The following is a 12,327-nucleotide window of genomic DNA, read 5'->3' on the forward strand; positions in this document are numbered from 1 at the left end:
GTATTCTTGGTCTGATTAATCTGGTTTAATTTTAATTTCCAGTAAATTTACATTTTCTTAAAAAATTATGGGTTTATATGTTGACTGTTATACTGATGGTGATTGCCAACACTGCTGAAGTTATGAGAGAAGAGCTGGAGGCTTTGACAGCTGGCTAGAGGTCAATGAGTTCTGAAAGATGTTTGGGCTCAGCTTGGTTTGGCAAGCTTGGCTGAGAGCAAGCAATCACATTTTGAATATGGAAGAGAGAATGTGGACTGTTGGGAGACAGCTATGAACCATAAGCTCTTGCTGGCTCCTTCCCTGCTATCCACAGTAAAGTATGTCATGCTGCAAGAGGGAGGACAGATGCTTATATTTTATGTTTCTACTAAATGAATAATCCTTTAAATCATTAATGTAGATATTCCTACAATCTTCCAGAAGACTTGACTGTAACTTTGCTGTGTGGCACAAGAGGAGGAGTTGTTTTCAGTTAATTAATTGCAGTTAATCTATTTTTTGAGTGTTGCTAGTAAATTAAGTCCCATCCCTCAATAAAAATACCTTGTATTTTAATCATGTCTTGGCCTGAGAATGAGCATAGTTCTCCAGTTTCCTCTTACATTCCTTGCTTGTAGCCAGAAAGAATAGGCATAGTTCATTAGAAAATGAATTATAAAGCTGTTGTGAGAACTGGGAATGGGAGTAGGATTGGGATTTTGTTTCTTGGGTTGTGTGTGTGTTTTGAGTGATGAGGAATGGAAGGTTGCAATCACACAAAACACCTCTGTTCTTTGTATGTCCAGCACCTATTGAGGTACAGACTGCTCCATTCTCAGGTGGTAGAAATCTCAGTTAGGATTTAATGTTCCAAATCCTGGTAGTTGCTTCCACTGAGGGATAATAAAGATACACTGAATTAATTGTTATTTTGAGGAAAACAGAATTGAGAGGCAAGAAAAGAGGAAGACAAAATGAGTTTCTTAATGATACTGAATAAAATGAGGTTCTTAATGATACTGTTCACCTGTACTTTGCTAAATAGAAAGTTGTCCTTTGTACTACCATTACAGTCTCTAACAAATGAGTGGAGTGTCCAATGGGCAGAAGCATCCTTTGCTTTACAAATGTGAATTAATCTTAGATATTATTAATCCTTGAAACTCTTTGACACATATTTATTTGGGGTATAGATTACATGATCTCCCAAGGCCCTGTCAGGCCTTTGTTTTTTGATTCTGCTGTCCAATAAAAGTAGCTGTTTTACTTTGATACAGTAGAACTGTGAGGTTGTTGCATTTTTTCTTGGGCTTTTAACACAATTCCTCTTCAGGTGATGAAAACAAAGTGACACTTCTTGGTCTTGGAGCATTGGAACATCTGTATAAACTCATCTCACATGAAGATCCCATTGTACGCAGAAATGCCATCATGGTTTTTGGCATCATGGCTTCTAATCGTAAGAGTTTCAATTTATAAATATTTTTGAATGTGTGTTCATCAAAACAAGGAGCTGACCCATGTGAAGAAATCCTATATTAATGGCCCAGAATAATGAGTAACTGATGTGAGGTTGAGTTTCAGTGGCTGCTATTTTTACAGTGCTTTATAGACCTATATCTAATTACTGTAATTAATCGGGTGTTATTTTGGTGGATGTTCTACCCAATTGTATTCCATTGTGATGTCCCAACCACTCTTAAGTCTTTTCATCAACTGCTACCTGCTTTTCATGCTGCACTGGACCTTACCCTCTTTACCTTTCTTTCAACTCAGCATTAGCATATAGTCCATGCTGCTGCACAAACATGAATTTGAATGGGCAAAGATCTTCCATTTATATTACATCTTAATTGTTTCTTTATTTAAAAGTAAATTAAACTCATACCTTTTTTCTTACATATCAACGCTGTAATATGTTGATAATTACAACACTGCCCTGTAAGATCACACGAAGTCTGTTCCAATAGCTATTATTTGATTTTTTTTTATCCAATGGTTGTGGTTTTGCTAGTTTGCCATTAACAACAATAAACATTCATTCTGAAAGTCTTTACTGTGATTTTAATAAGACCTGTGTAATTCATGTTTTCCATTTGCAGTGTGGGCTGGCATTAGCTTGAAATTGCAAAGTCGTGGCTTCAAATAATGGAGAGGTTGCTTTTAGTTTGATAATTTTAATGACAAATAATTTAAGCTATTGGGATATGACTTCTTTGGCAACTAAAACTGTGCAATATTTAATCAGAACCTGCTAGATGCAGGTATTTTGAGTGAAGTTTCAATAAAATATTAAGGAAGTTCATATATATCACATGTCAAAGAATGTCATCTGGTACTTGAAAGTCTTTTCTATTTTTTGTCTGGGCCTATTATAATCTTGGTATAACTTCAGTTGTGTGTCTTTCCCAGTCAGATCTGTTTGTCACTCAGGGAGTAACCATAAGTACATTTGCTTGGAGCAGATTCTCTTCTTTACTCAGCCAACACTGCCAAATGAGAGACTTCATATTTGTATTTATTTCATTGTAGATAATGTCAAGAAGTTACTGAGGGAACTGGATGTCACAAATCCACTTATATCACAGCTGGCGCCAGAAGGTACCTTGTGCAGTATTCATTCCTTGTGCTAAAGTACAGTGAGAAATAATTTATGATTGCATTTGAACAGACAATTTAATAAAATCTTCCCTGTAATTTATGATTTGTCCTACTACATGTTAAAGAGGTACATGCTTTTATAGGAGTAGCTCTTACTCACTGAGTAGCGTTTTATGTTGTATGGATGGAGCAACATGTTTATGGAGACATCAGGTAGGATTAACAGCTATTATTTATTGACTTCAAATAATATTTTAAACCACTGGATTAGTGAATATATTCTGTGCTGAATAAAACTTGATCAAAATGTTTGGTTTTTTTTCCCTATAGAAGATGTAGTTATCCATGAGTTTGCTACTCTCTGTCTAGCACATATGGCTGTTGAATGTACTACTAAAGTAAAAATATTTGAGCAAGGTGGATTAGAACCGCTTATCAGACTGCTAGGTAGCCCTGATCCTGACGTTCAGAAGAATTCACTTGAATGTATTTACCTTCTGGTACAGGTAAAGTTTCCTGTTGTTTGTTGCTTTAACTTACAAAGGCAGATAGGCACTTCCCTCCCCAACCCCCACCCCACCCCACCCCTGACATCCTCTGTGGGGGAAATAATTTTAAAATACTTGTTTCCTTTACTTCCCAATGTCCATCAGTGTATTTTAACCATCACACTCAATCTCATGAATGTTAAATTAGTTATGAATATAGCTGATTTGACTCTAATTCTGTTGAACTTGATGCAATTATCTGTGGTGTGCTGCAGTATAAGTATAATCAGAATGAGATTTAGATTTTTTAAATTAAATAGGAGTTTGTTTTCTCAGTTGGAAAATGCTAATTGTGGTAATGAGAGTCATAATCTGTCCATCCAAAAGGTTGGAATAATCCTGTAAATTAAAGAACTACCAATTGCATTGTGTCTTGATTTGACCAGCAGGTCCATAGCACAGTTTTGAACATATTTTTAATGATAGGTGGATGCTGTCAACAGCTACTTTCCATACTGGGAGGAATAGGTTTGTTATTGGCTACTTTCACACTCAGCACTAATGTCATCCATATGCTGCTTAGCAAAAGAATGGTGCATTTGTATGGCAGTCCTCTTCCATGGCTTAAGCGAATCAATTCAATAATGAATTCAGTTTATAACTCTATCTCTTTTGGGGCATCAGAGCATGTCTATTCAGAATCACATTCTACTCTTTCTCCTTTTTTACTATCTCGCTGTCTTTGTTGCAGGGTATATCTGGATAACTGCACCTGGTGCTTGCTTATATTGATAAGGATAATTGCATGCTGCACATGTGCAATAAGCTATTTAAAAGCAAATTGTAATTTATTTATTTATTTTCTATTTTAATATAATCAACTGCTGCCTTTTTATTAAGCTGCACATTCTCTGTTTAAAGTTGAAATTTTAAATTAAATATAATTACTAAAAAAAAAGGAAGATATAACCAGGCAACCACAGTTGAGTGCAAAAAACTGTTTTCCATGCACTGAGTAAACAAAAATGGTGAAACTAAATTTAAAAAACTTGCTCAAAGAAACATTTATGTTGAGACAAACATGGTGAAACCAAGAGTAAATGGACTTCCTTAGACAGAACTAGATTCTGTAGTGTGTACTTCAGTCTTGAAAAAAACTCCTAGAATTTAAGGTTCACGGGGCTTGATTATATTCAGTTTGATTTTTAGCTCAAAAGAAAGAAATCTTCAGAACTGAAAGCTCTGAAGTATTGACTAATTTTTTGATGTCTGAAATCAGACTTTTGGTGTTCTTTCTGTAAAGTCAGGAGTGGATGTATTGTTATATTCTCTATCACTAACTTTATTTGTTGAATATTTTACTGCAGGATTTTCAAAACCGTGCTGCGGTTAGTGAACTGAATGTAATTCCACCGTTGCTGGAACTACTGGAATCTGAATACCCAGTTATTCAGTTGTTAGCCCTTCAAACCTTAGAAGTAATTACCAAAGACAGAGAAACCAGGATAATACTGGGAGAAAAAAACGGATTAGATTGCCTGCTGAAGATACTGGAAACCAATGTACAGTTTACTTGCTTTAAAAGTTTTTTCGTTCTTGCTACTAACGTTTGTGTGACTAATGAGAAAATATGACTTATGTTATGGAAGAGTGAAATAAGAAGGAAGAGTTCCTTACTTGGAGTGAACTATGATAGAAATACGATAGGCTAGGATACCTAGCTTACTAAGAAAGGAAGCAAAGGGATTCACCAAAGTATTTATATTTGTTTTATTGCTTTATTGCTCTTAGTAATAAATACTGTTTTGCATTTACTGTCCATTTCTCGAACTGTTGTAAATATCAGAAAAATTCACCATATGGCTTTTTATATGATGTTTTCTCAAATTTTTTTATTATATATAGAACTCTGGTGCTGGTTCCTAGTTTGAACACTGATCCTTTTTTCCTGAATTTACTTTGATATCGATGGCCTTAGACATAATTTTCTACCTTGGAAATGTCATTGTTTATGTTATTATGATATTCAGTTTAGTGCTTCTTGAGTTCAGGTGTCACCATGGGACATAATGCATAGAGAAATTTGTGAAGTTTTTGAAATTTTAACATGACAAGTACCTGTCTAACCCACTTTGATGTAAATGAGAAACTTCTGGAGGCTTTAGTGGTTTTGATAAATTGTGTTGCATCCCAAGGCATCATCAAATAAATTAGATGAAAATGTGAATATGAAAATATGTTCTTTGCAGTATGAACAAACTGTCCAAAAGAAAGTTATAACAATTATCCTACAAACCTGAAAGCCAAAGATATTTTAATCCTGATTTGAAGGTTATTTGTTTGGGGTTTTTTCTTTATTAGGAACTGAGTGATCTACACATCAAAACTCTTGCTGTGTTGGGAAATTGTCTTGAAGATGTGCATACTCTGCAACTGATTCAGCAGACAGGAGGCCTTAAAAAACTCCTATCACTTTTAGGAGTTTCTACTGTTCCTGATATTCAGAAGAATGCAGCAAAGGCAATTACCAAAGCAGCTTGTGACTGTATGTGACTTTTCAATACTCTATGGACATAAAATTGTTTATGAAGTAAATTTTTGTCCAGAATGAGGTTGTCTTACCTGGTTGAGGATAGCACTTGTGCTAGGTTTTACATATATATATATATATATATATGTATATGTATATATATATGTATATATGTATATATATATATATATATATATATATATATGAGAAACTTTAAGATTTTGCGTCAATTTATTTTTAAATGTAATATATTCTTGCAAAATGCTGTTCTCAAAGAAAAATGGAACTTTGAAAATATGATCTTTGTCTTTTGATTAGTGATGCCAGGTAACTGCCATCTTAAGCCACCTTTGCTGGCACTTTCTCACCACTATCAGTTAAGACTTCATCTGGCATTCAGCTGCTCGTCTAAATGTCAGGCAATTTCAAATACAAATTTCTTTAACAGGGGTCTGAAAGAAAACCTTTCAAATGGCTTGCAGATTAATATTCTCAGGGGAGTTAAATAGTTTCATTGTAATCTTTTTATAATTATTCATCCTATAGTTCTTTTTTATGTACTTTTCTTTAATTCACCAAGGAATTCTGAATTAGGCAGAACATGCTCATCATTTTTGCCCACAAGGATGGTCTTTTAATCAAGCTACATTTGAAATTCTTTCCATATATCGGCTTCTGAGTTGCAACATGTGCCAAGTAGTGTTGTGTAAAAAAATACGATGTAACTAATAACATACTTCTGTCTATAGAAGATTTTAATTCTGTCAAGGGATTCTTATGATAGAACTGTGACAGTAGAGCCTAAATATTTCATTAATATTTCTGGCACTTTGTGTTTGAATCATGGCTTTAACTGATGAGTATTTTAAAAATATGTTATTTAATTTAATACATGGGTAAAATAATCTCTCCTTTCTACAATATTTCAGACTTCCTTTCTTCTCTCCCCATGCTGTCTTACCAAATGATACACAAAAAGAGTGGAATCTGCCTTTCCTAGTATTCTGTGGATTTCTCTGTGCTTTCATCATTATCTGTTGGAAGCTTTGCAAGTCACTGAAGATTGTTTTTATTAATGTTCAAGTATCAAAGATAGGAAGGAACCTTCTTATGCCAGTATTTTTTTTGTGTATTTTCCTGTATTGTTATTTTATTATGCTACTTAGGACTGTCAGTATCATTTTTATAGTCCTGTGACAGGCTTATAAGGTGTATGCTAAGCAGATTTATATTTGCTCCTACTGCTTTCTACTGCATCTTACTCCTTTATCATATTTATTTTCAAATAAGCATAGCCTTCTTTTCCTCTTTCACACTTTTTTTTCAGTTTTTGTGGCCTAATATTTTAGCAGCTGTTAGTAGAAGCATGTCTGAACACATTTTTAAAGCACGGTGGCAAGAACTACACATAATATATTACAGTACTGCCTATGATCTTATATCATGGGATGTTGCCGTCAGTGGAGATGCATCTTCTTGTCATGCTTCTTTACAAATGGAGTCAATGTGGTTTCATTATAAAGGTTTGCTCTCTTCTTCAGCCTATGACAGTTGGTATGGATACAGCAAGCTGGGAAAATAGATGAAAAGAACATTTAAAATATCTGCTTTCAAGATGTAGAATTTTGGTGACACCCAGTTAAGACAAAGGGATACTTGTCCTGGTGCAGGAGAAAACACAATCCGGTAAACTCGCTGCTCAGTGTGGCCTCCAGAAGCATTGAATTTTCCAGATACACAGGGCTACTGTCAGTCTTCCAGAGGGAAGAAAAGTGGCATTGAGGCCATTACAAGAAATAGCCCAGGTGCAAAAAGAAAACAGAAATATTTGCAGTCCTTGTTTGTTTGATTGGATTCTGGTTGTAAACATACTAAACAGCCTATCCAAACTGCAACACTAACATGTACAGTACTAGTACTTGCCTTGAAGTGAATCCAAAATAATACAACACAACTCTAAGTTCTGTAGTGACTTTTCCATTAAATTTGCCATAGCCATACAGTAGCTGACATTCTTCAGGTTTGATAATTTACCAACATTTCCTGCATACATGGGGAAAAAAGAGTACTGCTTTTCACTGGAATGAAAAAGTTCCTTCTGGAATGACAGAACATGTATCGAGCTGGTTTTTTAATCCTGGAAGCTGAGTATACAGCAGTGTCTGGTTTTGAAATTATTATTGTTGACAGATGGAATTTAATTTTGATGGTTTTTTTTCCTGATAGATGTGATCATAGCAAACAGTTTTGGTTTATGTCCCTTTCAGCCCTTTGCAAAGGGACTCATGGTGGTGTTATAAGATAGATTTATCCCTTAAGAGCTATTCTCAGTATCAGAATAAATTACGTGGTACAAACATGATATTCAATTTGAAAGAGCATCTTTAGGCTGCTGCTCTGTTTAAGTACATTAAAATTGATCACATTTCTATACATAATCATTATGCCTTTGCCCCTAAAAATTTTTTTTGTTCAGTACATAATTTTGAATTTAATATATTAATTTATTGATGATTTTATTTTGTATGCTCAGAATTATAGTGGTGAATTATACTGTGATTCCCTCCTTGCCCAGCAAATAATGCAGTCATTTCAGAAGGCAAAATATAATTTAATGCTATAAATTATTGAATGTTTGTGAGTGGATTATCTGGACTGTTGATTAAGGAGGGCCTGATTTCCCCTGTCAATGCCAGACACACCAGCAACAACAAAATGCTATAGAGTATGTATGGAGAAAGTGATGATCATGCTCACCTGGGCTTGGCCTCACTCTGCCAAACTTCTGGTTTGAACCTCTCCCCGTTCTTTCTCTGTATCTCAGTGCAAATCCTTTCAAAAGGGAGCACACTAAACATGCTCTGTAGCCTGCTTACCATATGCATTTCATAATACAGATTTTCATTTATCTGGGTTATCTCAACTCAAGATAAATGAGAGCTTGTGGTACTATTTAACATGAACTTCTTTTTTCATTTGAAATTGGTATAAATAATTCCATAAAGTGGTGACAGTGACCTGAATAGGCGATCAGTAGAATTCTGATCATGATTTTGAGGCAAATAGGAAAATATATTGAAAAACAAAGGTTATCTCACAATGGGGTCAATGCATGAAAAACTGGACAGAACTGTTAGTGCTCCAAACTCTTAGTTGTGTGTGCTTGAGTATTTTGTTTCATGTTAAATCAATGTATTCAAATCACTTAGGGGTTAAGAAAGTCATCACTGTAAAAATGGTGTTGGCACTCACATGAGAAGTACTTCAGTAGAAAGGATGCTTTTCAATTGTGCATTCTTTCTTTTCTATAGCAATGGAAACAAAGGAACAATTCATACAAACAGAGAGGATTATCAGAAAATATTCATCCCTTATATAGAATAGGTGCCTGGATTGTTAAAATATTAATAATTTTCATCGGTCTAGCTACCTAAATATATGTGGATACTCTTTACCATAAGTTCAAATTCAAAATCTGTTTTTCCACATTATCAAAAAAATATTTTTCTGTTTAAAAAATTTTAAATCACTATTTTCACTCATCCAAATTAATTATTCATATTATTATTTCATATAGGCATAAATTATCTTTAAAATGAAACACTCATCATTATAGCTGCCTTTAAAAGCAAGAATAATTTTAAAGAAAATTTGAATAGTAATAAGTAACTTGCTGTACAAAAACTAAATTACTGAGTCATGAAGAACCTCTAGAGATCATTATTAGGGATTATGGACTACTTTGTTAAGCAACAGGCCAGCGGCATACTTGATAACTTCTCAAAATGGTCTCTAATCCCAATTAAGGCCTTCTCTTGAGAGCTGGCCAATATGCATCAAGGTTGTGGCCAAGGTTCTGCTGACACTTAAAATCCTCTCTGTTTTATTTGTTGCATCTTTGCTTTGTGGTTTCATTTGTGTAAGTGATGATTCTAAAAATGTTTAAAATTGAGCTAGAGAGAAGAAAGCAACTGTAGCCATCTCACCTATGTGCATTGAGTCATTTCTGCTGTAACTAGATTTTCAGTCAAATTCCCTTTTCATTGACTTTGTGGACTTGTATTTGTTTACCGTTATTCACTATAGATTCAGATTTATCTAAAAGAATACTTATGATATTTTCCTTTCCTTTTAAATTTTTTTTATTTGGAGGATGACAGTCCAAACAAGGGAGAGATCCCTGAGAGCAGTAGTAAGCATTGGTAAAATTTCTACATGTGTTGAAGTCCCACTGACTTCTCAGTTCATGAATTTTTTTAATACATTCAAAAATTCTACCATTGAGATAGAACTTCAAGCATGTAATTAATCTGCTTTAAATTATGCATATGGTTAAATGTTTATTGACCCTCATCACTGTACAGCTTCTGTGGTGTCCAGTGCCTTTCTGGATAAGAAAGTTTCACTCAGGGCTCTTTCTAACAAACACCTGGATTTCTGATCTCATCCATTTTGGGATGAGGGAGTTTATTAGTTTGTTAGTATCTACATACAGATGTCTGTCAATACTTTGTCGAAGCTGTGTGTTGTTACTTGTGTAGAGGAAGGGAACATCTATGTCCTTCCCAGCTGCTGCCAGTCATCGCAGAGTAGGTCAGCAGGGAGCCCTGTGTCACCAGGCCAAACTACAAAATTGAAATTCTCTGCAAATTGTGCGTTGATGAAGAACTACAAGCTGTGCAGAATTTAAAATTTTCTTTGTAACTCCTCTTGCCTTTTTTTGGCTTTGTATCAGTATGTTGGCTTTTGCAGTATGGTAACCGATACTCCACCAAGTTCAATTGTACATTTACTAGTATGTTCTTCAATTTTATGCATTTGGACTTTGTTAGCATAAACTGAAGTTAAGCATGATCCTGACTAAGTATGATCTGTTGAATTGGAAAAGCTATTTCCATCAAGCCTGTATACATTCTGCGGTTTTAAAGTCTTTTAGAGAACAAACTTTGCCTTCTGTTGGGCTGTGTATGCTTGAAGCTGTATTTAATAGCCATCGTTTGGGCTTGATTCAGAGTTCACTGAAGTCTAATACATGAGTTGGACTTCAGTGATCCTTGTGGGTCCCTTCCAACTCAGGATATTCTATAATAGGATTTGGCTCCGGTCCTTTGTGTACATTTCTAAACGGCCGATGCCCCTGTTACCAAATATTTCGAGCAACTATATGGAATCAAATTCATGTCCTTTCACTGATCTGGAAAACAAATGCTGATTAATGCTATTGTTATTTCTTGTTTAAAGCTGAAATCAGAAAAATCTTAAATGAGGAAGAGGTTGAGAAATGTCTCCTAAACCTTTTGAAAACTGGCCATGATGAAGTTAAAGTTGCTGCTTCCCAAGCAATTTCTGCCATGTGTAAGAATGTAGAGAGCAAATGTGCGCTTGGACTCCAGGGTAAGTAAGGTGGGAAAGGATGAGCTGAGAATTTGTGCTTTTTCTTTTATTAGGAGACTGCCATGGTTTACTTAAAGGTTCATATATACAATTATTTTTTTCAAAGGGATTCCCCAGCTGGTACAGTTGCTAAGTAGTGATAATGAAGAGGTAAAAGAAGCTGCAGTGACAGCATTAGCTAGTTTGACAGAAGCCAGTCACAGTAATGCAAGGTGAGTCTGCAATAATTGAATTATTATTTAAAACAGTAATCTGAACACAAGTGATAATATTTTGATTTTTAAAAATGCCTTGTCTTGTCCTTATCCCGGGATAGGCAGGTCTGTTTGAATTTGACTGTAAGGTGCTTTTTGGTTCTTATGAGTCATCTGGAATAGGTTGGTTCTCATCAGTGTTACAAGAGTTATGCTGTCTCTACTAACGTTTGCTTCATCAAGGAAAGGTATGAAGCAGATGTAATGAAAGCAGAGATATAAATCATGTTTTGAAGAGAACATATGAGCAAAATATGCCTTATAATCTAAAGCATTTGATGTGGAATTTTTTTTTAAATTCCAAATCATTAAGATAGTTTAAAATTTTATGGTTCATACAACTTTTTTGACTGATCTAAATCCAGTCTTTGATGGAGATAGCTCTCAGATCTTCTGAATATTGGCATTGTCTTGGTCTTTCTTTTTTGTTGTTGTTTCCCAAGTAATGGAGAATGCTTCTAGTGCATTCTCTGAAAGAAAAGAAAGGTAACTTCAGTATCCAAAATAACTAACAAAGGATGGTTAGCTGACTATATGTTCCCAAACAATTGCATCAACTAAATTCCACTGTCAGTTGGAGAGTTTTGTTATCCCAACTCTATTAAAAATCCTGTTCAGGGAAAAGAAACAGAGCAGTGTGTGACGTATGCGAGCAATCACATGTAACTTACAAACCATAAAATAAAATTCCTTAGAAGTTTCCTGGAATATATTTAAGAAAGTTGTAATCAATTCACAGACATTCTTTGAAGTGAAAAAATAAAATAACTCACAAAATAAATTATTTGTTTCAATTTATTGATTCATCTCTAATAGTCACCAGTATTCACTTAATGTTACCAGATGGAGCCATAATTTGATGCAAGAGAATAATACTCTCTTCTCAGATTCACATAGTAGATTTTTTTTTTTGTCTGATACTCTGCTCTCCTCATGTGCTGGACTCTTCAGTTGGTGTCAGTGGGAGTCATACACACATAAAATGAGCACAGTACTGGAGTCTAGGGGTCAAACTTTCAGCTCTGCTACAGCTGTTTTTCGTAGTGCAGCCCTTTGAGGTTTCACATTGTGAAAAGGG

The 12,327-nt window shown here is 34.8% G+C and overlaps 1 protein-coding gene across 10 annotated transcripts in view; it reads left to right on the top strand.

Annotated features, from left to right (window-relative positions):
- The window catches only part of ARMC3 (armadillo repeat containing 3), a 60,382-nt gene that overhangs the window by 19,490 nt on the left and 28,565 nt on the right, over positions 1-12,327 (top strand). For all 10 annotated transcript variants that reach the window (XM_027751705.2, XM_027751713.2, XM_027751704.2 and 7 more), the window contains 7 exons: positions 1,316-1,441; positions 2,515-2,583; positions 2,914-3,089; positions 4,439-4,633; positions 5,433-5,616; positions 10,843-10,995; positions 11,102-11,207. In XM_027751705.2, coding sequence (XP_027607506.1) covers positions 1,316-1,441; positions 2,515-2,583; positions 2,914-3,089; positions 4,439-4,633; positions 5,433-5,616; positions 10,843-10,995; positions 11,102-11,207 — 1,009 coding nt within the window. The remainder of the gene's footprint in view (positions 1-1,315; positions 1,442-2,514; positions 2,584-2,913; positions 3,090-4,438; positions 4,634-5,432; positions 5,617-10,842; positions 10,996-11,101; positions 11,208-12,327) is intronic.

This window comes from Pipra filicauda, unplaced genomic scaffold, assembly GCF_003945595.2.
Source record: "Pipra filicauda isolate LSUMZ 115617 unplaced genomic scaffold, ASM394559v2 scaffold187_size1440530_pilon, whole genome shotgun sequence".
Lineage (NCBI taxonomy): Eukaryota > Metazoa > Chordata > Aves > Passeriformes > Pipridae > Pipra > Pipra filicauda.